Below are 27,264 nucleotides of genomic sequence, written 5' to 3' on the forward strand. Positions count from 1 at the left end.
CCACAGGGAAGGCAAGAGCAACAGTTTGCCAGGAAGATTTTGCAAAAAAAAAACAAAAAAAAAAAAAAACAACTAAAATTTCACTGAACTTTGTGGATTGGTGTAGCATGGTCAAATGAATCATGGTGAAACTCCAGATCACTTTCCTAAAAATTACAAGTTATAAGACAACCCCGCGACCCTGCACAGGATAAGCGGAAGAAAAAGAATGGATGGATGGATGGATGGAGAAAAAAAGATAAAAACGTATAAAGTGATCATAGAGTTGTCCAAATTAATACAGATGTGGTCCACAGCTGCTGGATGTGTAAAGTTGTCATTATGTCAGTGTTATGTCTACAAATTGGTATCAAAGCAGGAAAATTAAAAAAAAAAAAAAAAATCAGTTAAACCGGTTTAACATGAAGGCCATTCAGAGAGCATCATCATCTGCAAAGTCCAAAACAAATTTGCAGTTTTAAAGGAAGTGATATGGAGCTGCATTTAAATTTACATACTATGCTAATATCTTTGTTTTCCACCAGGTGCAATAGAAAATATCTATGTAGCGATTTTAGTTTTGTTTTTTGCATCATTCTGACAAACAGAAATGACAAACTACACCAAGCTTGCCCACGTCACAGGTTGTGTACAGTAGTTTTCGACAGGGCTGTGCTCTAGTTTCAAGAAAATGTCACTGAAAAATCAGAATAACTATGGTGTTAGAGGCAGTACTTGATAGAGGTGTCAAGTACTGCCTCTATCAAGAAGGTTTTGGTCCTATCGCAAAACTTAACATAGGTAAAATACAGAATATCACCAGCTTTGTTTGCTGTAGTGCATTACAGGTCAACGTCTTGTATAGTATGAAGAAAAATATTCCAGCAATCAGTGTTTTCACATCATGCCATAGCATTAAAAATCAAAATTTCTGCTCTTTCTTTTGAGATACACTCACTGGCCACTTTGTTAGGTAGGTTATGTCAGAGCTCTCTCACTTTCCTGAATATTGTCCAGCACTGCATTAGTATTTTCAACCAAATTACTTCAAATATTTTTCAAACTTGTATGAAAGAGCCTGTCACACACTGTCAGTGAAACTGCTCTTCAATTGAAAGCAAATATAAATGCACATTCTCAGAAGAGGTTTAGTTGAAACAAATAGAAATAATACTATTGTGTCACAGGTACATGTAATGGCACTGCTAATTACACACAAGCATAGACTATACATATGCGGTCATAAACCTTTTTATTAGGTACACCTACATGGTCCCCTCCCCTCCAATATAGTGGCCACTGAGTGTATGTATCCATAGAACAAAAATATTCTGGGAGGTCTTGAACCATCAGTGATTCTTGAGTCACTGGTAAGTCTGCAGCAACATTCTGGCAGGGAAAGTGTTAATACTGAGTTTTATTTGTTTTTATTATGTCTACTGTATGTTTACTGTGCATTTTATATCTTCCTGAAGGTACTTCACTAAAATCATTAGCAGTGAGTTATGAACAATACAGACTATTTGTTCCCTTGTTGTAAACTTTCAAGCAGGTCTAAAGAGCACACTGTGAGTAGACAGTATAACTGGAAAGGAGATACATGAATGCCTGTGCTCATTTGCAATCATTTATCTTTATCACTTATCACTGCATCCTACCAGTGAGTTGCACTTTTGACTGGTTTCACTTCAGCTTTTTTGGTCATGCTATTTGTATTTTCTGTCTGGGTCAGGCGCCGTGTGGCCATTTGCATTCAAAATACACACACACACACACACACACACACACACACACACACACACACACACACACACACACACACACACACACACACACACACACACACACACACACACACACACACACACACAACAAAAACAAAACTGTGTACATACATTTTGGAACATTGAAAGAAAAGTTCTCTACTGAATTGAAAAAAAAAAATCCATCCATTCTCTTCTGCTTATCCTGTTCGTGGGCGGGTGGGGAGGGTGTGTGTGTGTCCAGTACTGAATTCACTTCATTGGCTGTCAGTTCATAGTTTTTTTTATGTTTTAACTTCTGTGTTAAGCACATTGTCATATGGTGTCTTTGTGATGACTTAATGCAGTACTTAAATTAGGAGACAATGTACCAACACTAACATGGACACCTGAAGCCCTCTAGCGGGCATTTGAGTAAATGCAGCCAGTTGTCTTCACTGTTTAAATCGTTTAACCTGACGAGCTTTATTATAGCTTTTACATCTATAGAAATGCATGGACGCCATAAAGGTTACATAAATTTGATTTTAACTGCATGAAATTATTTTTAAAAGACAACAAACGTCAGGGTTTCTTGTCTTTCACCAAATTAGAGCAGCTCCAAGATACAAGAACAAACAAACAAACAAATAAACAGGCCCCCATCAGCCAGATGCTTAAAAAAAAGTTGAATCTAGTTGGTATCCAGATGGGAGCTGAGTCCTCTTAATGTGAGTATGAAAGCACAGAAAGAAAAAAACAGAAGCTTAACTACAGTTCCTCACATGACCCCTTGTCTCCACCAGTGAGTCGGTAATGTGGGCTCCTGTGATAAAAAGATAAGCATGGCAGCAATGTGCCTTTCGGAGGGTTTTTAATGCAATTATCTCGTAAATAATATGGCGTGATGTGCAGTTAATTGTAATGACAGCTCATTCGGGGAGTCTGTGCTCGTGTTTTGGTGAGTGAAATCTTCCTATTTACTAATCAACATTTATCTGTGTCTGTGCATTGCACTCGGTCCATAGATAAGTACCAAATGTAGAACTCTGCCATCTGGTCCAAGTGAGTGCTGGCTTTAGAAAAAAACAAGATTGTGATGTTCATAATCGACATGTTCGCAAACAAATCTTTTATAAACAGATGGTGAGCAAAAACACCTCAAAACAACAATGTGATCTTTATTTTGAGGTGCAAAAGTTTGCCCTTTTATTCACAAGTATTTAGAGTGTGACACACTTCTCATGTTGCTGTTTGGCCCTTATAACAACAAAGTCTGGAAAGGGCATGTGCTCCTCCATCTGAGTGTGCTTTTTTGCCTCGATTTTCCATCCAAAATATCAGATAAGCTTAACCTATTACTGAATAACCTTCACCTTCAGTTTCCTGTGACTGTGTAACAGACTGGCTTCTTTATGAATAAAGTGCAAGCACATCAAAAAAGAGAAGTACCTCAGGATCAATAGGTTTTGTTTGTAAAGCCTCGCCTCTACCTGGATGTTGGCAGCCTTTCAGCAATGGCACATGTCAGGCTGCCTGTTCTCTCTCACGCATGATGGATGACTGAGGCTAAATTGCACTGGTGCACAAAAATGTAAGAGCATGACTCTTCTTGGAAAAAAACAAAAAAAGAGGTGCAAACTGAGCCATTGGAGCTACAGTGAAGATAACTGACAGCTTGACTTGACTGCTCACATTATCTGAGGGTCCACCTCATTTGGAAAGCAAGCATTGAATCAGTGTGTCAGGGTGCATAACTACAATTTGACCAATCCCAGCCCAGACAGCTGTGGCTTATAGATGGACTATTAGAATAGTCAGTACTGTAGTATGCCCACGTGCTGCAGAGAATACCAAATGCATATATAGTATGTGCTTAAAAAATTGATTTAATTTTACTGTAATTACTAAAAAAAAATTTTAAAAATTAAAAAAAACTCATTATGGTTTTAGTCACAGCCAGCAATTTGCTCCAATTATAAACTAAGATTTGCTTCAGTACAAATAATGTTTCCTTTCTCATTAACATGAAATACTTCTCCTTTCTTTTTCTACAGTCACTCATTTTTCTTGGTACTTGATTAAATTATTAATTAGTAAATTCAAATACCCCTAATTAATCTGCTTCTCTCAGTTGCATTTTCCCCCGGCTACAGTTTCTCCTAATTCAGTCAGTGTGTCACTTTTTTCTTTTCCACTGTCCAGTCCAACAAAACTATAATAAGCCATAATACAGTAGTTCCCTTTAGTCATTAGAAAAAGTAGAGAGCATCAAAAGTGTCAGCGCTCCAAATTCCAACACAAGAATCTGATTTTGTGACAGATTATGAAACAGACTATGCAACAAAATTATGCTACGAACTAAAATAAAAGGATCCAATTATTGTTATCTGGAGAATTCTTAGGCCATGGTTAAATTGAAATTCATTAGGTGCACCTGTTCAACTACTTGTTAATGCAATTATCTAAACAGCCATTCACATGGCACCAACTCAGTACATTCAGGCATTTAGACATGGCCAAGACAATTTGCTGAAGTTCAAACTGAGCATCAAGACAGTAGATCGTGTCAGTGAATTTGAACGTGGCATTGTTGTTGGTTGCTGATGGGCTGGTCTGAGCAATTCAGAAACTGCTGATCTACTTGGATTTTCCAGACAACCAAGAGAAAATATCCAGTGAGAAGCAGTTCTCTGGATGAAAATGCCTTGTTGATGCTAGAGCTCAGAGCCGAACGGACAGACTGATTCGAGTTGATAGTAAGGCAACAGTATCACAAAATAACCACTCATTACAATCAAGTTAGGCATCTTTAAATGCACAGCATGTTGAACCTTGAAGCAGCTGTGCTACATAAGCAGAAAACTACACCAGGTGCCTCTTCTCTCAACTAAGAAAAGTGAGGCTTTCCAAAATTGGACAACAGAAAACTGGAAAAATGTTGCCTGGCCTGATGAATCTTGATTTCTGGTAGAGAAAGTTGGTGTAAACTACATGAAAGTATGCATCCATTGTGCCTTGTACCAGCAGCCTCAGCTGCTGGTGGTCATGTGGAGGATATTTTCTCGCCACACTTTGGGCCTCTTTGTACCAGGTGGGCATCATTTAAACCCCACAGCCTACCTGAATATTGTTGATGACCATGTCCATCCTTTTATGACCACAGTGTCCCCGTGATGGGTACACTTTTCTGTCTGGCTTCCTGAACTTGACAGGTGCTGAGTTCACTGAACTCAAATGGCCACCAGATCTCAATCCAGCAGAGCACCTTTGGGATGTGTTGAAGTATATATATATATATATATATATATATATATATATATATTTTTTTTTTTATTTTTTTTTTTTTTTGTCTTGACTGACATAAATGACATTATATTATACTTCACTTCATTATCCCAGTTGTCAGAGAAGTTATGTAGAGTTCACATCTCTCTCCTGTGATTTTTTTTGTCAAGCCTGCTCGGCTCCTCCAGGCCTTGTCTGGCGCTCCCTCCATCATTTCTTCTTCGTCATCCTTCCTGTCGCTTTCAGTGCTTTCACACTTCTCTCTTTCTTGCAAATATTTGCTCTGGAAATAACCTCATAAAGCTTGCATGCAAGATAGACTCAAATGTTCAAGTAGAGGAAGCACCTCAGTATTATAGTAGAGCCCAAATACGAAGTCGTGTTGTGTTTTTGTAATTTTTGGGAGGAGGTGGGGGCTCATGTGAAAGAGTGTCATGGGAAGCAACCAGCAATTCAAATGTTGGAAAATCTGCATATTCCTTTACTCACTGTGATACGCTTAGTGCTTTAAATTTGAATGAATACTTCTGGAATATAATTCTGCATATAATTTGCAATCTTCTCACACGCTGCTATCAGGATTTTTCCCCTTTTGTGAGACCAGATGTTAGACCAGAAATAAGAGGCTAAAAACTCTGCTGAACTGAAAGCTTTTCTGAAATGTTATTACTATCATTTAAGGTAGATGTTTTAGCTCCAGTAATGTGACATCAATGTTATTCAACTTCTCTTCTCCACAGCTGCTTGCATGTCCTCACACATGCTGCTGGGAAATTGTTTTTACAGGAATTATGTGGAGTCTTAAGTGTGGTTAAAAAAAAAGAAGTAAAATTCGGTTTCTGTTGGAGAAAAGCTGAAGTTTAGACTGCAGATTTGCTTTATACATGACTAAACATGCATAAATGGCAAAGTGTTGACCTCCCCTAACACTTTCATCACGGATGAATCATGGTCTTTTTCAACATGTGTAAATGGAAAGGAAACTGAGCAGGATATTCAGTTATAATCCATCGTCTTGACCTGTTTACTAATATGTGTGATTTTTTTCTTCATGCCCTTTATTGCCCTTGCTGAGATAAGGATATGTGCCCGCATGCACCCATTTGGCTTCTCCAAATGGGACACACATGCTATGGTCACTCATACATGCTCTGGTCATCTTGCCCTATGACAGCCCTATGGGATGGATTGGATGGATGAATTTACCCTTGACTGTACCCTCAAGTGGCCATTATAGGTGGCGCAGATGCCCACAAATGAGGTGTAGTAGTTTATAGAGCCACAAGTTTCACAGAATTGCTGGGGGTTACTTCTTTAAACCAAGTCAATGTTTAACCATGACATTTACATAACATTATGTCTTTATGTTCTCTTGCTCTCTATGTGTCACTTATGTCATCTAATCAAACAGCATCGTCATTGTTTAACTCTGAGCCATAAATATGACAAATCGCATATCAGTTCAATAGCCATCAAAGTCAAACATGCCCACAACCTTATTCTTACTTACCTTTAGGACCGGTTGCAAAAAGGAGGCCTTTGGGTGAAGCCAGATATAAGTATCCACTCATCACAATGCCTATCTCCCCCATCTAGTTTTAGGAGAACACTGTCAATACATGTGAGCATCAAACTGAGAACTGTTAAAACAAAGTCCTATACAGGAAGATAATAGCTTTGTCAGACAGATTATGAGTGAAGGGTGCATGTGTTTGTCAAGTAAGCATGACAAACATGCAAAGAAAATCATGTTGATTACAGTGAGCGATCTGAGTCAGTGTAAAACTACCTTACCCTTCTTAACAGTCACTTCCACTGTGGTTTGGTATTTGGTGTTCATTTATATAGTTTTCTATGTGTGACTCAGCACTGTAACTTGAGCTTATACATATGTACCGTGCGGCAATCCCCACTTCAGGTCCTCCTTGTGGCCAATGAAGACACAAAGTTAAGAATATGTGTACAAATTATCATATTTTTAATAACGTTCTAATAACTCAAAGGCGTTCCCCGTGTCATTCAGGAACAAATTCTTTGCCAGCCTCTGCAATATAAATGACTCCAATTGATCATTTGGACGCATGAGTGAGTAGACTAATGAATGACAAAGGGCAATAATATTGAAGAGTGAGATTAAAATCTGCTGGTGGTTCATTATGTGCAGGAAAGCCATTGAGATAAGGGGACAGAGAGACAGTGAAAGATAAAAGAGAAAGCAAGCAGGGGAGAGGAGCAGGATGAGGTCACCTCACTTTCTTGAAGGAAAGCTCCGCAGATAACAAACTATTCAATGCAGTTAAATTCTCTTTCCTTACTGACTTGTCTCCATGGCATTTCTTTTGCCTGGATGTCATGCCACTTACAGTATTTAACAACTCTGCAAGAAAACACAAACATTTTAGAAATCTGTCAAAAACTTGTTTAAAACTAAAAATTAGATTGTTATTTATTATACAAATAAAAACTGAGTTCACATTTTTGTACCCAAATTTGGATCCAACACTCTGGACTTCTCTGAGAAGTCAGAAATGAATCAACCACTAAAACAGGAATACAATTTTATAACTGTGATTTTACATTTTAATCCAAAAATATTAATGTGCTTTAATATTTTTCAGCTTCTTTGTAGAACAGTGAATTTGACAATTTGTGGAGAACCACAATAAATCTGTCTTAGCATTAAAAACATAATTTTGATTAAAGAGCTTGTGCATACCGCTGGATTAACCATAACAGAAACATAATTACTAATACTGGCTTAGGGCTGCTGTGGCATAAACCTTACACTGGGTGCTGGTCTAATACATTTGTTAAAGACTGTACATAATAATAATAATAAATGCCAAGAGCTAAATGGAAATAAGAATAGGTACTTATATGTCCAGATTGTACAACAGCTCTTGTAAACAAGAGCTGTCAAAAAAAGAAAACACTCTCACTGAGTAAATCAACATCTTATAAGAGGAGGCTGCTTGAGGTTCACACACTGCCATTTTCAATCTTTATTTTTATTCCATTAAGCTGACAGCTAAGAGCATTGGCGTGGTTATGCCCAGTCACAACTGTGCTGCTATTTCTCTGTTTTTTGTGGTGCAAAACCTTTAAAGTGAGGTTTATTAGCTATAGTGATCACAAAAGAATGTGCTGCATCTCCAGGTGTCCTCCAGCTGAATAGTGAGAGCACATTATGGAAGGGAAGGGAAAAACTGAGTTATGTGTTCACATGGTCACCTTTAAGCCAGAGCCCGACCGATGTAGTATTTTTAAGACCAATACTGATATTAGGTTATTTTAAAATCCTATATTCCAGCATATCAGCTGTTTTTTTTTTCTTTCAGACACATGGCATATAACCAGATTTATCTAATATTTATTATGTGCAGTAACTCAGATCAGCTGGTTGTTATGTTTGTGGTATTCCAAGTGTCAACAGGGAGGTTGCAGAGTGCCCTCTGTTGGACAAACTATGCAATGTCAACACTCACAAAACGGTTGGAACGTCTCTTTTCAATCTGCATATATTTATAAATTCCAATACTGATAGATCAGCAAAGGGCCAATAAATGACCCACCGATAAATCAGTCAGGCTCTGCTTTACGCTTTTGTTGCTACTGCATTCATTCTTTGTGAGTACTTACAGAAAGAGTATGCTTCTTTAGTCACATTTATTTTGTTTAAAAAAGGCACTCACTACATTTACTGTGGCAAAATAAACTGTACACAACAAACAGCCGCTCAGCGTGTCACAGGTTAGGGTCATTGAAAGGTTAATGCTACCAGTTAAGCGGGCTACTGGAGCAATCAATGTGCATGTGTGCATGTGTTGTTCACCTTGAGGAATGCATGCAAAGTACAACAGTGTTACACTTAATTCTGCAAAATTTAAAGCCGTTTTTAGGTGTCAGTAAATGTTTTTTTTTTAAAAATTAAGTTAAAATGGTCTAAAACCTCTAAGAAATACACAAACCCCACTCCTCACATGCTGCAGTGTCAAGATGCTTTGAGTTGCTATGTTGCGGTTTTTAAAAAAAAGATATACAAAAAAAGGACCATGTTCAGTATATTTTACAGTTCAATGAAAAATACAACTCAGCTGATAGAAAAGAGTAAACATATATGTAAACATGCTCGGTGAATACAAATGAACAGCATCACATTCATCAATTAAAATGATTTAAGCACTCTCAACATGTTTGTGATCGCGTGAATGTCATAAAAAATGTATTTGTGTTTAACATTACTGACGGTCTGCGAAAATGAGACACTTGTTTTTCTGTTGAGAGAAAAATTATTAATGAAAGAAGTATATTTCACTCATCATGAAAGCTGCAGGTCCAAGCTTTACAGTTTATTTATGCCAGCAATGAACGATTACGGTTCTATTTTCTTTACCATGCGCTGCAAATTGTTTTTTCAAGCTCTCAGCATATTGTAGTTTTTAACATCAGGCCACATTTTCCAAGCCAAATATAATGTAGCTATAGTTCTATATATGTCATCTAGGTAAATACTGCCTGTTGATCCAGCAAAAACAAAACCTCTCCCCTCTATTCGGTAAATGTTGAAGTCACTTTGTGGCATGCTGCTGGGCTAAAAATACACCTACAGAGTATGAGATGACAAAGCATAGATCAATAACATTACTGAGAATGAATGGCATGAATCTAGCTCTCAAGCTGTCCTGCCCACATTGATAACAAAAAATAAGATTCAGCATGAACAGATGGTCAGTCCCCAAGTGTCTCATAGGAGCCTTGAGGGCTAAAAAGACAGCAGAGCTGTGCAAGACTGCTCCTGTAGAAATTAAAGTTCTTAAGTAGCCTATTTTACAGCGACATCTCAATGAGGTATTTCTACATGCGCTTCTGCACCTTTAGTTTTATTCATTTTTGGCAACGCATTTTCTTCCCATAGCTATGGCACAATGACTGACTTCCTGGGAGCAGTTCCAATCTAAGCACAGGAAACAGAAAGGCACATTTCTTGACATCTCAAAGGACTGTGCACTCTCTCGGTCTGAGTATCTTTCACTCTTTCCATCTCAGCACTCCTTGTCTGTGGATGAAGTGTTTGTCCATTCAATACTTAATCATTCTCACTGTCTTTGGCCAGTGCCGGTGTGAACCCATTCAACTTAGAGCGCTCCATTGTGTACTGTGAGAGGTTTGTCAGACTGGTGTTTCCCTCTTTTCTTTCTCTGTTTTCCTCATCTGGCTCCCCGTCTTCTTCTTCTTCCTCCTCCGTTCTCTCCTCCCCGAGCATGGCACTGCCATTGTTTATGCCTAAACTGGCCCGCCGAACATCTTCAGGTATGTTCCTCCGCAGTTCGCGGTTCTTGTTGCGCCTGGCCAGCTTGCTGAGAGATCCGAATCGTAGGTTGAAGAGATTTTCCTCTGAGGAAGATGCAGTCTCTTGCGTTTGCTCATTCCCCTGATGGTCATACGGCTCACAGGCCCCCTTCAGCCTCAGATTGTTCAGTTTGCTGTCGATGCTTTCTTGGGAGGATGTCTTGAAACGGCTCGCATCCAGACTGGCGAACATCGCCCGTTTCTCTGGTGACAGCATGTCAAGCGAGTGAGCTCGCTGCTCCAAGCCAAGCTGACGACGCTCCATGCTGCGGATGGTGGCGGCCCGCTGGAGCTTGTCATGGATCTCAACACTCAGACGCCGCCGAGTCTCACGAAACTCTGCTCGGACGTTTGCCTTCCATTCAGCAGCATGAGCTTTAAACTCCCCAACCTATGAAGCAATGCAATAAGTAAAGGATAAGGCAATGATTAGAAAGAGTAACCTATATATAAAACATTCAAAACAGCAGAATATAAAAAAAAAAGAAAAGCATCTACTATTGTAAAAACAAACAAAAACATAATTGCAAAAGTGATCACAAAACAACTATGCCTTTTACAGGAAAAGTCATCCTGCTACTTCCAGCTCTATTTGTTATTCTAAATGTGTCCTATTATGCTATTCCTTATTTTCTGTCATATACACCACTACATTGTTGCATGGTTTTATTTAATGTGTAAAAAGTTTCAGATATTGAAATACTGATGCCATTATTGAATCTTTACATGATCCCTCAATCAGTGGATCTCAGAGTTTTAATGAATGTGTACAATTCAGAGAACCAGGATACTGTTGATGGGGGGGGGGGGGGGGGGGGGGGGGGGGGGGGAATGCAGCCAGCAGGCAAAATAATCCTAAAACCAATAATTTATTGATTAATGATTAAGCTGTCAGGAAGTTTCACTGCTGAGAGAGGACTCCTCCAGTACAACCACAAGAGAGCCTGCAAAGAGGTCCTTTCATTCTTAACTTGACACAAGCCTGTTTGGGCATGCAGTCTGACACAAAAGTTCAGTAATGTAATAAATGTAATCTGTAGCTACTTCCCCATCATGTCTGTGATGTAGTAATCAGTAAGCCTGTAGTCTGTTTAGGTGTTCTGATTTATGATTCAGACTGGGTGTTGCTTTAACTTAATATTTGAAACTTGTTTTGTTAATTGTAATTGTTAGAATAGAATAGAATGCCTTTATTGTCATTATACAGAATGTACAATGAAAAGTAGTACAATGTAGTAGTACAATGTGCTAGTAGTACAATGTGCTAAGTCATGGCTTTTTAGCCATTATTAAGGTGGCTGTTACATCTATCCAGACCGGCCTTGATTTGGTAGTATTCATAAAGTTTATTCACGTGATGCTGTCAAACAGACTGCACTCCTATATGTTAGAATGAATCAAACTGTGCAGCACTTTCAATACGCTGGCTTTAAATGATTTGTTTTCTTTTTTGTTTTTTACTTTTGTGCCCAGCTGGCATCAGCTTGGTAATGATTTCCTTAAATGCTCATGAGGAGACAGGAGACTTTTAAAGAGAGGGGTTGCTTGGGAAAAGTGTGTATTCCACGACTGGTTGGAGAGTGGTTGCTGGCAGCAAAATCAGTGGCAAAGAGGTACACGGTGCTGCACTGAAGACCTCCTTATGATTGCTTTGGACACCAGTAGTCTTGTCTGTGAATACTTGCAAACTACTCACCAAGCGGTGGTGAAACTGAAACGTGTAATACAAACTGAAAACAGAGAAGGTTTGCCTTCAAAATAAAAGTTGAGCCTTTTGAAATGTGCTGGTTTCAGCAGTAAGGCATAACTTTTATTATGAAGGCGAACAGTCTCAGTTTCCTGTCTCACACTTGATCAAGTTTCACTACAGCTCGGAGAGTAAATGGCGAGTGTTTGCAGATAAGTTGTTGTCTTCCATGCAAACTATAGATGACAGCAGAAATCTGCTAGTGATCAAAGCAATCACACAGAGGTTTTGGGTGCAGCACTCTCTTTATAAGAGATTTTACTTGATGATAGCCAGCAACCTCCAGCGACCATCTATTAACTGGTCAGGGAGTACACATTTTTCCCAAGTGAAAAATATATGAACACTTAAAACTTTATGGTTACTTCTTAAATCTCTTTCATCTTTAACTTGGTAAAATACATCTCAAGCAGGCTTCCACTAAATCTTGCCACTGAGCAGAAAGAAGATACAGGGGAGAGTTCTATAATAATACACGCATATAATCAGCCTCACCTCCTCTTTAGTCTTTTTGGACAGTACTCGAAGCCAGTCTCCAATCATGCTGAGGACAGCTGCAAAGTATGCTAAACCCACAAGGATCCAAAACCACACCAGAGGCTTGTACCACTTCATGTAGTCAATCTTACGGTTTCCACCTGGAGGGGAAGGAAAACGCTGGTATGGTCAGAAATAAACCACAACACTTCAACAGAACAGCTTACAGCTTGGAGCACAACACTACCTGCCACATAGTCTCCTATTCCCACTGTTGTAAGAGTGATCACAACAAAGTAGATGGCATCCAGTGTGGTCCAGCCCTCAATGTGCTTGAATATAACAGCAGGGATGGTGACAAAGACAATGCAGCCAGCCAGGATGAACAGGATAACGGACGTCACCCTTATTTTTGTCTGGCTAATCTGCTTGTGCTTTTGCTGAAAAGAACAGGAGGTGTATTTAGAACAAATACAAGCAATTAAAAAGATGATGCGAGGGTGACAGTGTGGTCCACAAAAGACAATGAAACATGACTCACAAAAAAGTGGACACAATTACATGTCCCACTGATGATGGGATAAAACTCAATTTTAGAATAAAACTTGCATATTGGAATTTTTTTTACACAACAAAGAAAGAAAAAACTAATACTGTGTGTTACTTTTGTCTCACCCTGAATATCTTCTCAACTCTTAAGACGCTTTTTACAAAGATGGTCCCCAGCTGGTCTCCGATCCCCGCCAACAAGAAGCCAAAGAGAGGGATGCCAAATATGGCATAAAGGATGCAAAAGATTTTCCCGCCTTCCGTGCTCGGAGCTATGTTTCCGTAACCTGTCGAACAATTGGAAGCACAGTGAGGAGGAGGAGGGGAGAAGAAACGGGACATGAAGGTCAAAAAACAAACATGCAAAGCAGGGCTGTGAAGAGTGAGTGGTAAGATGAGAAGCAGAAGACGATCAAGATCTTGTTATGCAACATAATCAATTCAAGCCCTTATGTAATATCTTTTAGTTCCAGGAGCAGGGCTTGAGGCAAGTAAGGCAATAATTAGATTTCCCTTAAAGAAAATTGCATTAATAATGACATCCTATGATACAGGGAGGTACAATCAAGGAGCACTAGTGAGACAGGAGACATGAATGACTAAATATTTTACCCAGTATCTCCTATTTTAACCTCCTGAAATGCATAATGTGTCCTTGGTGTAGCATTTTATAACTTTATTAACAGGTTTCTTCTACAGTGGTTACTGTTGCACATTATGTTGCACACATTATGTTGTGGATATCAGACCAAAAAACACTGATATGTGAATATTAAAAGAAAAAAAAAAGGTCAGTGGTTTCAGCATAGTACTTAAAATGTGAGTCTCTTATGGAGAAACACATTAACAGTATTTATTGCTGATATAATCTTAAAATGAGTGTCTTCAATTTTGGGAGCCATAGGACATAATAGATAAAAGGAAAAACATAGTCCTCTTAAGGAGGCTTCAATATTGTCATATCCGTGCGTAGAGTTGAAGCTTGCCAGATGTTTTTGTTTCCTTTCAGTAGCATGTCTAATTAATCTTTTACCCATACTCCTGCTGTTCTTGAAGGTTTTCTCACATCAACCAGCGACAACATCAAATTATATGACAAACATTTAAAATTTTTGCAATGAAACTATGTGTAATTTGTATTTTTGTGTTTTTTATGTGGCGATCTTTCAAAAATATTTTTCTGTGTGTGCACTGAATTAAATGAAGCGCTGAAAGCTAAGCTGCCAGGTTAATTACATTTCTAGATTACACCACAATAACAGGTCAGGGACATGTTGTTTTTTTCAGTCACTTAGAGGATGATACCTGCAGTCGATAGAGGGAATAAGAGCAGCAATGTCTCTGCTTTAATGTTGTCATTGTATATCAAAACGTTCCATCTGATCAAAGCCGGGCACCCACAGACTTTCATTTTCATTTTAAAAAGGATTTCAGTGAGTCACAAATTACTGTTTCTCTTTAAAAAAGCAACAAAAGGCAAAATGAGACAATTCAGAGGGAAAACACAGCAGTATCTGTATCATGCACTGCATAATGAGTCAGGTTCCATCTACTTCTTCAATAGAATGACATCAGACTGTATTCTAATGAATGGGTCCCCCCTCTCTTTCATATATCCTTAAGAATGGCAGGGCATTAGCAGGCATAGCATTCAATGAGTGATACCTAACGATCAGCAGAAACAAGATGCCATTTAGTTTCATCACCACCAGAAACTTTTCCTTCTTGCATATGTTGTTACACCTTTGCAGACAGTATAAATGAAGCTTTCCAAAGTACCTTGTGCATGTATGAGGGTCGGGGTTTGCCTCCGTCTATATGATTGTTAAAATTAGTTCTGCTAATATAAAGTTAATGGTGGATGATGAGTTCAAAATGAATTCTGATCATTCACAAGTGGAATGGAAACTGCACAGACTGCCAGCAACAGCAGATTTATCTTCCTTTAGAGTATTAAAAAGAGCATTATCTAATACTTTTACCTATAGTTGTGATGACAGTTCCAGCGAAGAAGAAGGCACTTCCCAGATCCCAGTGACTGGAATTATACAACGTGTCTCCAGTAGGCCTCACTCCTCCACTTACAGAATCTATAGCATGCTGGAAAGTGGGATATATAGAAATGATATGCATTAAAAAACAAGTGCTTAAAATTGAAATATGTAGCTTGACATTATTAGAGAAAGTAATGAGATGCATTGTGGGACAGAAAAACAGCCTTGCCAAAATGCTTACTAGCACCTGGCTCCTGTTTTGCCTCTGAGCTTTTACAAACTAAGCAATTCAAGGTTATGACTATATGCCAGCTCAGCTGATGACAAAACAACAAACACATGTCTGCTTTGATTTCACTATACAAAGTCCCGATAGTGTGAACAGAGTGAGCAGCGCACATCCTACTATTGTTTCTGTTACATGTGCGTCTATGTATTGTAATTGATTGCGTAACACTCGCGAGGAAACTGAAGTTAGATCAAGTGTGACACTCAAACATCAACCCAGAAGGTCACCACCTGAATACTAAGAAAACCGGCTGGGGTTTGAATCATTTCTATACCGATGCCAGGCGGCTGTGGATTGAGTTACACTTGATTAAATCAGCTGATTATTGTTGTGTCTCTGTGCATAATTATGTTGTGTTAAGCTACTCTTGTTAAACTGTAATTGGAAACTAAATAAATAAACAGTGCAATAAACATGAATATTATTCTAGTTTTAAATTTCTCATAACCATTATTGGCATGTGAGTACAAAACAGAGAAGTGGCTGTTTGCGAACCCCTTTGTCATTATGGATATGTCTTTTTTTAAACATTAATTATAAGGTGGCAATCTCTTGTGAGCCTTTGAGATTAGATAATCTGCTCCAGATTATAAATCTACTTAATGCCTTCTTTCTGAAAAGAAAAAAGCAAAAACACATACAAATATCTTTTGACTAAACTCATTTAGCAATATTAGATTTATCACTTTATAATGCAGTTTTATATCTAACCAGCATGGGAAAACTCTTCCACAATGGCTCTTTTACTATTTGTGTGCACATGAAGTTGATCTAACCCCAGTTTTGTCCAAATTCTTCAGTGTCTGGCTTTTTACAAGGAGCCGTTTCATCGCTCTCCCCGGTTTGCATGTTTTCCCAAATCCACACAGATGCAGCCCAAACACTGTTGTTTCCCTGTTGTTGGTTGGTTCTGCGTTCCATCGACCAGTTTGTCTGGTGCTGAGAAAACATTTACCGCATCATTATTTTCATTGATTGCCTTCTGTGTTCCATTATGTTGCCATGAAAAGTTAATTGACTATCTCATGCTTTTTCTACTTTCTATGTTTATCGGTATGTTATGTTCTCAACACGGGCATTTATTGTACTTCAGGCTCAAATAAACTTCTGCTGATATAAAAGTCCGTGTCATCATACAGAGCAAGCCCCATTTTATACAGTGAGATGGGAGATAACCTCTCAGAGAGTGCAGAGCCATATAATAAAATATGTATGAATTCCCTTGACATGCATTTTACAGCAGAGAGTATTTGACCGCTAAACACATTGCTGCACATGCCTACTCATAATCTTGCATGTGATTACCTCAGCTCCATCAGTGCCCTCTCTCCCTAATGAGACAGATTTTTTTTTTCTGTATCTATAATTAGGCAATTTCAATTATGTTATTTCATAGGTTTTAGCAGACACAGCTGCTTTACGGGAGCAATACCAAAGTGTTAATTATATAATAAACCCCAAATAACCTAATTCTGAAGTCAAGGGAGAGCTATAAATAGCCGCACAATGTATCTGAATATTGTATGAGTAGGTCTATTTTTGGCTCTTGCCTGTTTCTCAGCCATGCTCATGCTTCAAGAGAGAAAGATCCTGCTTTAGCACGTGCGCTTCAGAGGCATGAGGATGGTGACTTTATGTTGCAGTACATTAATTAGCAAGACAAATGGTGTTTTTGTTTCACGCCTCATGCACTTTTCTATTTTGATTTCACTAAAGAATCACCAGCGAATGCTCAAACGTGCTTGTAGCTAATGTGTTTTCAGATTCTCCAGTGCAGGATCGTTACAGAGCAAATACACCCACTGTACAGTAGATTTTTATCCTCTCGGTGTCCCTTTCTACCCCACAGCAGGGGACAGCAGTGATCCTGTCACCATGGTGCCTCGCTCTACCCTTCACCCAACTTCATTGTGATACATTGCCAAGCACTCTCCTCTGCAGCACTTTCAACATTACTAATATCTATAGTTTTAACCTAACCACCTTGAAGACTTAAAGCTTGCTGCTTGCTGAGGTCCAGGCCACAGTTATGGTAAAAGAAAGTACATCTTCTTTCAATTCTAAGATTTTACGTATCATTATATAATACAAAAAAAAAAATGTAATCCTCAGGTCCTAACATTATTTAAATACAACCTCAGATAAGCAGCACATAATAATGACACCATGTCATTATTCATTTAACAAAAACCAAGCTAAAATAGAGATGCAGTGTGTGTAAAACTAAGTACACCCCACAATTCAGTAGCTTGTAGAATGACCTTTAGCAGCAATAACAATCTCTCACATCATTAGGGAGGAATTTTGGCCCACTCTTCTTTACAGTGTTACTCCAATTCTTTGAGGTTTGCAGGTACAGTACTAGTCAAAGGTTTGGACTCACTCACCCATTCATATGAATATATAAGTTTACCCTTACTATGGAAGCAGTAAGGGTGCGCTTATTGTTTTCACAGAATGCTTCTGAAAATTTTCTTAGTTTTTGTTAAATAAATAATGACATGGTGTAATATCCCATGTGTTTTTATTTATTATGTTCTGATATGTAAAATCTTAGACTTGAAAGAGGATGTTCTTTCTTTTTACCATAACTGTACTGTATATGGCTTGTCTGACTTTTTATGAAACACTTTTGACTTGGAACAAGTGTTCAGACTCAATACTACATGAAAAAAAAAAGTAAAAGTAAAAAGTAAATGCCCTACACTTAAAAGTCCAGTGTCAAACTTTGGAGGCATTTTTAAGGAAAAAATTGCAGACATCTGAAGAGCTTAGCCCTCACTAGTCAGTGGAGCATTTTGATTACACAAGTGTGCGGGATTTGTTTGACTTTTTCCGGAAAAGCACCACTTGTGCTATAAAAACATATGACGGAGTTTGTTGCATGTCCTGACGTAGATTCTGCTGCAGGTAGCTCGGTGAATACAAAAAGTTTATTTTAGATAAGTGAGTCATCAGTAAATGAGACCTGACTGGTGTCAATAACAGTGTGGCTGCACATCGTGCCACGGTGTGAGTCATCAAAACAGCACCAGGAAAGCCAATTAGGTCCGCTGTCTTCGTGGGCGCACAGTGGGTGAGTGGACAACACAAATACTGAAGCAGACATGAGGAGGTCAACAGACGTGCACACACACTAAATCAGCACACGCTGTGCCTTAACAAGAGCTCGCTATGTGATATACTGTCTGCTTCCATCTCCGGCATGCACATGCTTCCCAAGGTTGCCATTTTTCTGTCAACTCCTCCACCGAACAGTTTGACAACAGTGAGTCACCACTGCTGTGTCCCCACGGAAAGGCTTCGGCTGAGTGACAGGCTTGACATAGCACACACAGACCGATAATGGAAACTGTTAGAGGACCGGGCAGACTTTTTGATGGAGTACTTGTGAAGCAGCATGTCCTCCAGGCTTTCATTGGAGACACCAGGAGAAAAAAAAAAAAGTGTTATTTGTTAATATGAGCTTCACACATGGCTTACACTTTGTACTGGAATACCACAACAACTCAGCAGACCAACATTACCTCTACTGATTTATAGAATTCATTTTTTAATGAGACTTGTCATGTTAGTACATTACTTGTGAGGCTACCACAGTATTGTGTAAAGGATACTGTGGAGAGCAGCTGTGCTGGCTTTGTGTAACAGTTAAAAAAAAAAAAAAAGAGCACATTTAAAGCTCCAAATTATCAGTGCACAAACTGAGCATGACAAATTTGGTTATGGTTTGTTGGCTAGTAAAAACTCATATGCACTAACTACAAAATCATTTGCCAAATCCTCACACTTTTTTCTGTTAACACATGAATTATGTGAGATGGATCAGTGCTTTGACATGCCATCATATGTTATCTTATGTATCTGACTTTGATTATTTGTCCGACTCTCTTGTCTATCATTCCAGCAGTTCTACTTTGAGCAGCAGGAGGTGTGTGACTGCTGTTCTGTGTAATGAATAATTGATTCCCTCCGGACCCCAGGCACTCCATGCTAAAGGTTCTAATTTCCACACACTCCTCCTTAGGACATACTGTTATTGATTTTTACAAGCTCTTGATAGTGCTTTTGTGGCTCAAAGGTTGAGTACTACAAGAGAAATGAAAGAAAAAGCTTCTCTGAAAAAGAATAAAAGAGTAGAGGTGGGTGTGGAGAAGGAGAGACACAGAGAAAGGCAGACTATAGTCACTGGAGCAGTGCTGAAGATGTTAACGTCAAACAAAGCCATCCTAGTGGAAAGTGGAACACACCACATGCCATTTGGTTGTTTCCCAGTCTTTACTATTTTCAGAATACATTAAAAAAACGTGAAAGCCCAATATTTCTAAAAGGCTGGGGGGTCTCTAAAAGACTGGGGTGTCTCTGTTGCCAACAAAGTTCTGTTAATTATGTGTTCATGTTTGTATTTCAGTTCTTTTATTACTCAGCTTTTTTGACTCGTTTTGTTGGTCCAGAATGTTTCTTTTATTTCTGGAGGTCCTCTGCAAAGAACTGACTGATTGCTTTTTTCCATCACTGCACGCCCTCACAAATCAAACTTCCCACTCAGCCACTCACACATCTCAAATCATTTTCCACTCTCATGTGCAGTTGTGTCAGCTGGGTGTAGTGACCTTAAATCTTGATCCATAATTTTGGATGTGATGTCAGAGACCACTGTAGAACCACTGCCATAGTGTGTTATAAAGCGGCTGACACCATAAAAATCCACTGTAAAATGCACCGTTACGTTTCAGTGAGATGGGAATTGTTCTGTTTTGTGGCTCTGTTTGATCTGGTCTAGTGCACACAATTATAAAAAAGTTTTACAAGCCGGCTTGGTAAAATGTGGAACACTCTAAAGACAGCATCAGACAATATGTCGCAGTTTTAGGAGTTACCAGACATGTTTTTGGGCAAACAGCTGTGCCCAGGAAGACATTGACACCCCCCATAAATAATTCTCCTATGCAGCAGATGCTGCATTTTTGTGAAATAGCATACACTGATGGGATTTTTTTTTTTTTTTTTTGTGGAGACTATTTGGAATATTGAGTTCCTGAACCACCACCCCCCTCCACCCTCTCCTCGCCACCCCGTGGATCTTTAGGATAATGATTTTTATGTTCGAATAGAAGAAACATGCAGTACTGAAAGAAAACATCCATAAAACTTGGCTTCTGACATTCTCACAGTAAATATAACAGCGCTATCATAGCCATGAGCTTGTTTCCTTATTTAAGATATGTGGGTGTTGTTAAAGCTGCACTCTGGAAATTCATACTGCTCTAATACATTTCTTATTGAAGGTTTTTAGCTATTTTTTTTTAAAAAAGAAAAGGGCAGAAATGGGTCTTCCTATTATCATTACTCTGTCGTTACACACGAATGTAACAAAGAAAATACAATAGAGCTGCAATTACATTCAAAATTCTCTGCTGTGAATAAAGGTATGATGTGTATTTGAATAGATTAGCATGATGAAAATGGTCTGGAGTCCTTGGAGATAATGGCCACATTTAAAGTGTGCAAAAGATAATTGATCTGACATAAAGGCTATATAAAGGATAGATCTACGGATTGATTTCTGGACTCATTTTTATGTATTAGTTTTCCCGCTGTTGACATACTGGGGGGCGCCCCTAACTCCAGTACCACCACTGTACAGGTTTTATTAAGAGGGAACACAGAGGCTAAAACTGTTTTTATTTCCAGACTGTGAATGTGTTCTTTAATGCTGTAAAGTTGGGCATTTTAACATGGGTGTCTATGGTGATTTACTTTTATAGCCAGCTTTAAGTGACCATTAGAGGAAGTGCAGTTTTTGGCACATTTTTCTGACTGAAAGGAACATTGTGCACTCTTATCATAGCTACTTGTTAATCCCAAGATAGGCCTGCCTTAAAGGATCCATGCTTTGTCCTCCTTGTTGACTCTACTCCCATCCAGGGTACATTGCCTCTTGCTCTGTGACAACCAGGATAAGCTCCAGCTCCCCATCCTTTTACCTCTAACTGATCACTTGGTGCTATCACAGACATTTCAGAGACTGCCAAAATGTCTTGAAGAAGGAAACTGCCAAACACCAGAAAATAATTTCCACTTTTAAGTGCTTACCTTAATGATGGCATCCAGCTCATTGGGAGTAACACACGGGTGTCTTTCCAAGAAAGAGGCCTTCTCTAGGGCGATGCTAGTTTTCTGGTTGCTCTCAAATGGCTGCTCCAGAGCCCTGAAGGCCAGTCCTCCACAAACCAGGTAGAGAACAACCACAATGAACACGGCCAGCACTGTCTTCCACTTCATCACTGAGTGGAGCCCTGCTGTTGAGCCATCAGAGCCAGTGTCCATGCTAGCCACGACACTGGCAGAGCGGGACGAGATGGACAGACGTGGTAGTGGACAGTGACCACTGGCTTTCGGGTCGTAGCCCATTGGATTTTGCATGGTGGCAACACTTGCCTGCACTAGGGTTGACTTCACCATGCCGGGCTGGACCTTTTTGGGAGGGACCAAGTTGGTCTGGACTGCCACTAGAAAAGAAAGTGAGAGGGAAGAGAAGGCTGAAGTAATATATATTTTGTTTACTTTTTTGATGATGATTACAACGACAGAAACACAGACTGTTTCTGATGGTCATTTAAGAAGTGTTACAGTAATTGGGTAACAGCTCTTTCGGGATGATTTTACTCCATCTGCATGTCTTTACCTTTTCATATTGACTCTTTGACTCTCTGAATATTCAACTATTAATATGAAAAGCTATGATATGCAATCCCTAAGTTTTTATAAATACATTTTACATAAATTCACAGGCATTTGGACCTTTCATATGTTGATATGTTGACAGATTCTTATTCTTATTTTCACCTTTTCACTCACCTATAAGTCTTCTTTTGGTTTACATTTCAAATACAGACATTATTTCAAATAATGTCTGTATTATGAAGACATTAACATAATCTCATTAAATCAACCCGCTCTGCCAATGTCATGGCTAGCATGGACACCTATTATGAAGCTGTGAAAACATTTTATTTTTCTTACACCAGGCTAATAAAAGGATTTTGCAAAGCCACACACTATCAGAAAAAGAAATCCAGTTGCCCAGCCTATACTGTAGCTCTGCCAAAGATAGCAAGACTCTATGTCACCTCAACATCTTGTTATCGTGAGAATTTCTGTATATAAAATACAGTTCAGATTGGCCCTGTGAAAGGGAGTCTCCAAGGACCACAGCCACTGGGCTTCTCTACAGTCAAACACATCTGTCTCTCAGATAATCATTTGTCATCTTTTTAACATTTTATTTCAACCTTGCACAGCAATTTTCACTTAGTAAGCCATTTTAAATTCTCATTCTTTGTTGATTTTGAAGCATTTTAGCTGTTTATTAGTATTATTAGTAGTAGTAGTGGATGTAGTAATAGTAATATAGTAACTGCTGTAATGAAAGATTTTCACAAATCTGGGATAAATAAAGTATATCTTAGAATATCCTAGCAGAGGATCTTGTCATAAATATCTGGAAAAATAAAATAAAATAGAAGCATCCAATCAGGTCAATCTAGAGTTAGGGTTAAGTTTGGGGTGTGTTTTGTTGTCAGAAACTAGAAGATGTTCCATTGCCCTGCGACAGATCAGCAAACTGTATAAAGTGTCCCTTGCCCCTCAATCCCTATGACAGCTGGGATAGGCTCCGTACTCCCTGCCACCTTGTGGAAGGATAAGTGGAAGAGGATGGATGGATGGATGGATGGATGGATGGATGGATTCTGGGACCTTTCTGTGTGGAGTTTACACATTTTTCCTGTGCCTGGGTGGGTTTTCTCTGGGTACTCTGGTTTCTTCCAAAAACATGCATCTTAGGTTACTTTTCTAAATTGTCTGTAAATGTGAGTGTGAATGTTTGTTCTTCTATTTTGGCCTCCTGATACACTGGCAACCTGGTTAGATCCAGCCTTTGCACAGTGTCAACTTGGACAGACTCCAGCCCACCCATCACCATAGATGGATAAAGGCTTCATAAAGGAATGGATGGAAGGATTGAAGATATGACAGATTATGAGTGCCTGAAGCTAACACAGATGCAAAATAGGACACAAGAAAAGAATGTACAAATATTTAAAAGGCACACCAATGAAAACCATACGGTGTTGTTAGGTAAAGGTGAAAATTGAGTTCCTCTCATTGAAGGGAAGCAGGATCCAATTTTTCCAATAGACTGTAAGTGAAGGATAAGTGCCACTTTCAGTTAATGTCTTCCAGAGAGTTTTCAGATATTTCATAACAAATGCATGTGTGCTGTAGGGGGTCAACCATGAAACACCAACTATGTAGACAGCCAAATTAGACTTCCTTAATGTATATAAATCATTGTATAAGCTTTTTCAGTGCTCTAGACATCACCCCAGCCCTGACGCCCCCACTCCTCTAAAAAAGGAAATCATGGAGTACCTCTGAGCCATGGCTGGAGCTTGTTGTCTATGATGTGTCTCTTAAAGGTAGGTATGAGGAAATGTATTTGGTGTGTTTAATGGGGTGGAATCATTTTAGGATATGTTAAGTAAGGCGCATACATGCATAATCAAGTATTTATGACTTTAGACAGCAAATTTATTTCCTTATTATTTTGTGGAGAGTTATTCCAACCTTAAAAATAAGTGCAACTTGCCTAAACCTCACCCTAACACTGGAACATATTACTTTAGTTCCTAAAAGGCAGACATGTTCCTTTAGTGCAACTGTTTTTAAACAGATTCAGGTCCCCACAGCATGACCACACACACTTTCTCTCTCTCTCTCTCTCTCTCTCTCTCTCTCTCTCTCTCACACACACACACACACACACACACACACACACACACACACGCACACACATCGACCTTGTGAGTCAAAGAATGTCCAGGAAGTGGCTTGTTCTTTGATCCAAGACCTGTTAATCTCTTTAGTCAATTCTTATATAAATGACTGAATCAATAACACCGACGTGATGTCAGCTTAAGGTGGAGAAGAACACTTTCAGTTTACAGTATATGGATTTAAGGGCTGTAATAGAGCAGAAATGAATAAGGGAAAAAAAAGACTGGGTGGTGAGTCAGCTGTAAAACTGCTATATTTTTTGGGTAATATTTTTAACAGATCAAGTGGAACAGTAGCTGGTTACTGAATTTCAAATTAGGCCAAGTCCACGACTAGTCTAAGTAAGATGTTAATTGCCTTTCGTCTCATCTTGTGAGCGAGTGAAATTGAATAAATGAACTATGGAGCAGGGGTGGTAGCTTGGGCAGGAAGCTGTATGTCACATATTACTTTTTCAGTGCATTTGAGAGAAAAATTAAAGCATACAAAACTATAATCTATATTTTACAACATACAGTTGAAACTAAAACTGCGGCGAGCACCATGAGGTTTGCATTTCACATTTCTGAGGCTATGATCCATTAATGTAAAATCCTTTTTGAACCTCTGCAATAGCTTCCAATTGATTCTTGCAAATTAAATAAGGCCTGAGTGGAAAGCAATGCTTTTTTTTTTATCTGATCTCTTCCTCTCAGCCCTCACTTTCTGCATCCAAGCATGTCTGGCCAAAGCAGAGGAAATGTTCTAAGGTAGAGCTGCCCCCTCATTTCTGCCACAAAAAGGACTAAGAAAGCATGTGGATAAAGATGATGAGTTTATGACAGCAATGAAATGTTGCATCTACCACATTTACATCTGAGGCACAGTTGTGGTGGGACTCTTGTGTCTGTCAACATATTAGCATGCCTGTTCAAGTATACAGAAGCATTATTTACCCACTGATGAACAAACCCAAGACTAGGTCTAGTAATATTAAACATGAAGGCCCAGGCATGCTTTTGGCCCTGTTATTCCCTATGGCACTGGGCAGGTTGTAGGCGTTTTATTCGTCAGCTGAGCCTCAAATTTCAAATATTAAATCAATCCCAGTGCACACCAAACACTTCCGGCAGTGACTAATTTCAAAATAAAACCTTTGTTAAGGAAAGCGCAAACAGCATCTTTCAACATACCCATGCCGAGTATCTTAAAGCAGAATTTAGTGACTGGAGGCTGGAGCACAATTCTTATATGCTTTTGAAGAGACAGAGGGCACACGAGTCATGGGATTTAAAAAAAAAATTCTCATAAAATATTGCGTGTCTGAAATCCTTATAAATGATATTCTTGAGTAGAAAGATGTATTTTAAAAATGTATTTTCAATTTTTTAAGCGGAAACATTTTACCGCCCAGTTCTATTTTGACACCTCTTCCGCTGCCACACTGGTTTTTTCTGCCAACCTGACCCTACAGGAGCTCCGCGTCCAGCAGCGTTGCTTTGTACAACTGAACACACAGACGATGTAGACTAGAAAAACCCCTATTCGTTTTGTCATTTAATGAATGGTAAATTTGCATCACAGAAACAAATAAAGGGACCTCTCAATTAAATTAAAAGAAGCATTAATGGGAATTTATGTATTCTGTCTATGAATAATGCAGCCTGATGTTATTGTGTCTCAAGTATCTCCATGAGATGTTAGGCTACTGACATTAAGAGTACTGTTTAATCACATATCTGAAGTTATCCCACAGTAAAACAGCAGGATGTACCAACCTTGTTCTGGGTCCCAGTTAACTTGTTTTCTCGGGTTTTCTATTGGAAATTTCATCTCTGGGTTTGGCTCAGTGAAAACGCAGGTAAATTCAATCAGCGTGATCGCAAAAATACAGGGTTAAAAAAATAGACAAATCACAAGAAATTCCGATCTCCTTCATCTTCGACACATCATCTTTTAATCGAAGTGGGAGTAAATTGCAAAGAGGAATAAACGCATCGCAAAACCGCATTGTCTGTCTTTCTTGCACCCCCTCCTTTTTTCCTCCACCTCGCCTGGACGTGTGGTGTTCGCCTAACAGACTGACAAACGTGTGACACCTTTCACTGAGCTGTCGCACCACTCCGCGGTCCAAACCACTTCCAAACTCACACTTGAGCAGTCACGCAAATGGTCCGGTCCAGAAACACAGGCGGAGTGTGGTCCAACCAAGCAACTTTACGCACGCATTACACCGGCAGCGAGAACAACGAGGGCGGACGCTGTCCCCTCCCTTTAATTCAAATAAGCGCTCTCCTCCACCTGCCTTTACTGGCACTGTTCATCGAGCTTTGCATCAGCAGCATTTTCTCTATTTTGTGTAATCCGATTTTCAATACTCACTCTTATATTTTCCCCCAAAACAAGATGATCCTATTATCGTTATCGTAACCAGCGTCTGACCACATGGCGCAAAGATGATCACCAAATCAGAGGCAGACTTAACCCATTACATCATTCACGCATGTGAGGGGAAACCGTACATTATTTATGAGCTTCAGTGGTTAAAGACAGGTCACCACTTCAGTCAGACCCCCTCTAAATCGTATGCTATAAATGGCAGGATGACAGTTTAAACAGGGAGGAAATGAACTTTCTCAGAATATATATATATATATATGTTATGTAAAAGTGCCGTATCACACACACGAGCGCGAGCACATACAAATACACACACGATCACTGATCAATTAACAAAAGTAGATCCACTTTAATGGGAAAACCAAAAAAGCTACATTTTGTGGACACAATTGTCACACACTTATGATTAATCACTGCTGTACATTACATTAAAAAAAAAAAAGCATATTGTTATAAATTTGGCATCTTTACATTCCTAAGTGATCAAAATCTGCATGTTAAACATCAGATAACATTTTATTACCCAGTGTCTGACCAATTCTCATTTGAACTTATATTAAATTCAAGTGACAGAAAACAACATGTTGCCTAACACACTATAATCTTTTTTGTTGGTAAATGACGCAAGGG

At 39.0% G+C, this 27,264-nt stretch overlaps 1 protein-coding gene across 2 annotated transcripts; it reads right to left on the reverse strand.

Moving 5' to 3' along the window:
• Positions 1-8,923: 8,923 nt before the first annotated feature.
• On the reverse strand, positions 8,924-26,669 carry kcnk10b (potassium channel, subfamily K, member 10b). Of its 2 annotated transcripts, none has more exons than XM_030719205.1 (7): positions 26,617-26,669; positions 21,511-21,926; positions 15,114-15,231; positions 13,258-13,418; positions 12,830-13,022; positions 12,601-12,743; positions 8,924-10,749 (listed from the first exon to the last, which is right to left on the reverse strand). In XM_030719205.1, coding segments are annotated over exons 1-7 (1,686 nt in total). In that variant the 5' UTR covers positions 26,618-26,669; the 3' UTR covers positions 8,924-10,095. The 2 variants fall into 2 exon arrangements, with proteins under 2 accessions (XP_030575065.1, XP_030575064.1); XM_030719204.1 differs by lacking the exon at positions 26,617-26,669 and adding an exon at positions 26,013-26,074.
• Between the last annotated feature and the right edge of the window lie 595 nt (positions 26,670-27,264).

Source organism: Archocentrus centrarchus, chromosome 22 (genome assembly GCF_007364275.1).
Source record: "Archocentrus centrarchus isolate MPI-CPG fArcCen1 chromosome 22, fArcCen1, whole genome shotgun sequence".
In the NCBI taxonomy this organism is placed as follows: domain Eukaryota; kingdom Metazoa; phylum Chordata; class Actinopteri; order Cichliformes; family Cichlidae; genus Archocentrus; species Archocentrus centrarchus.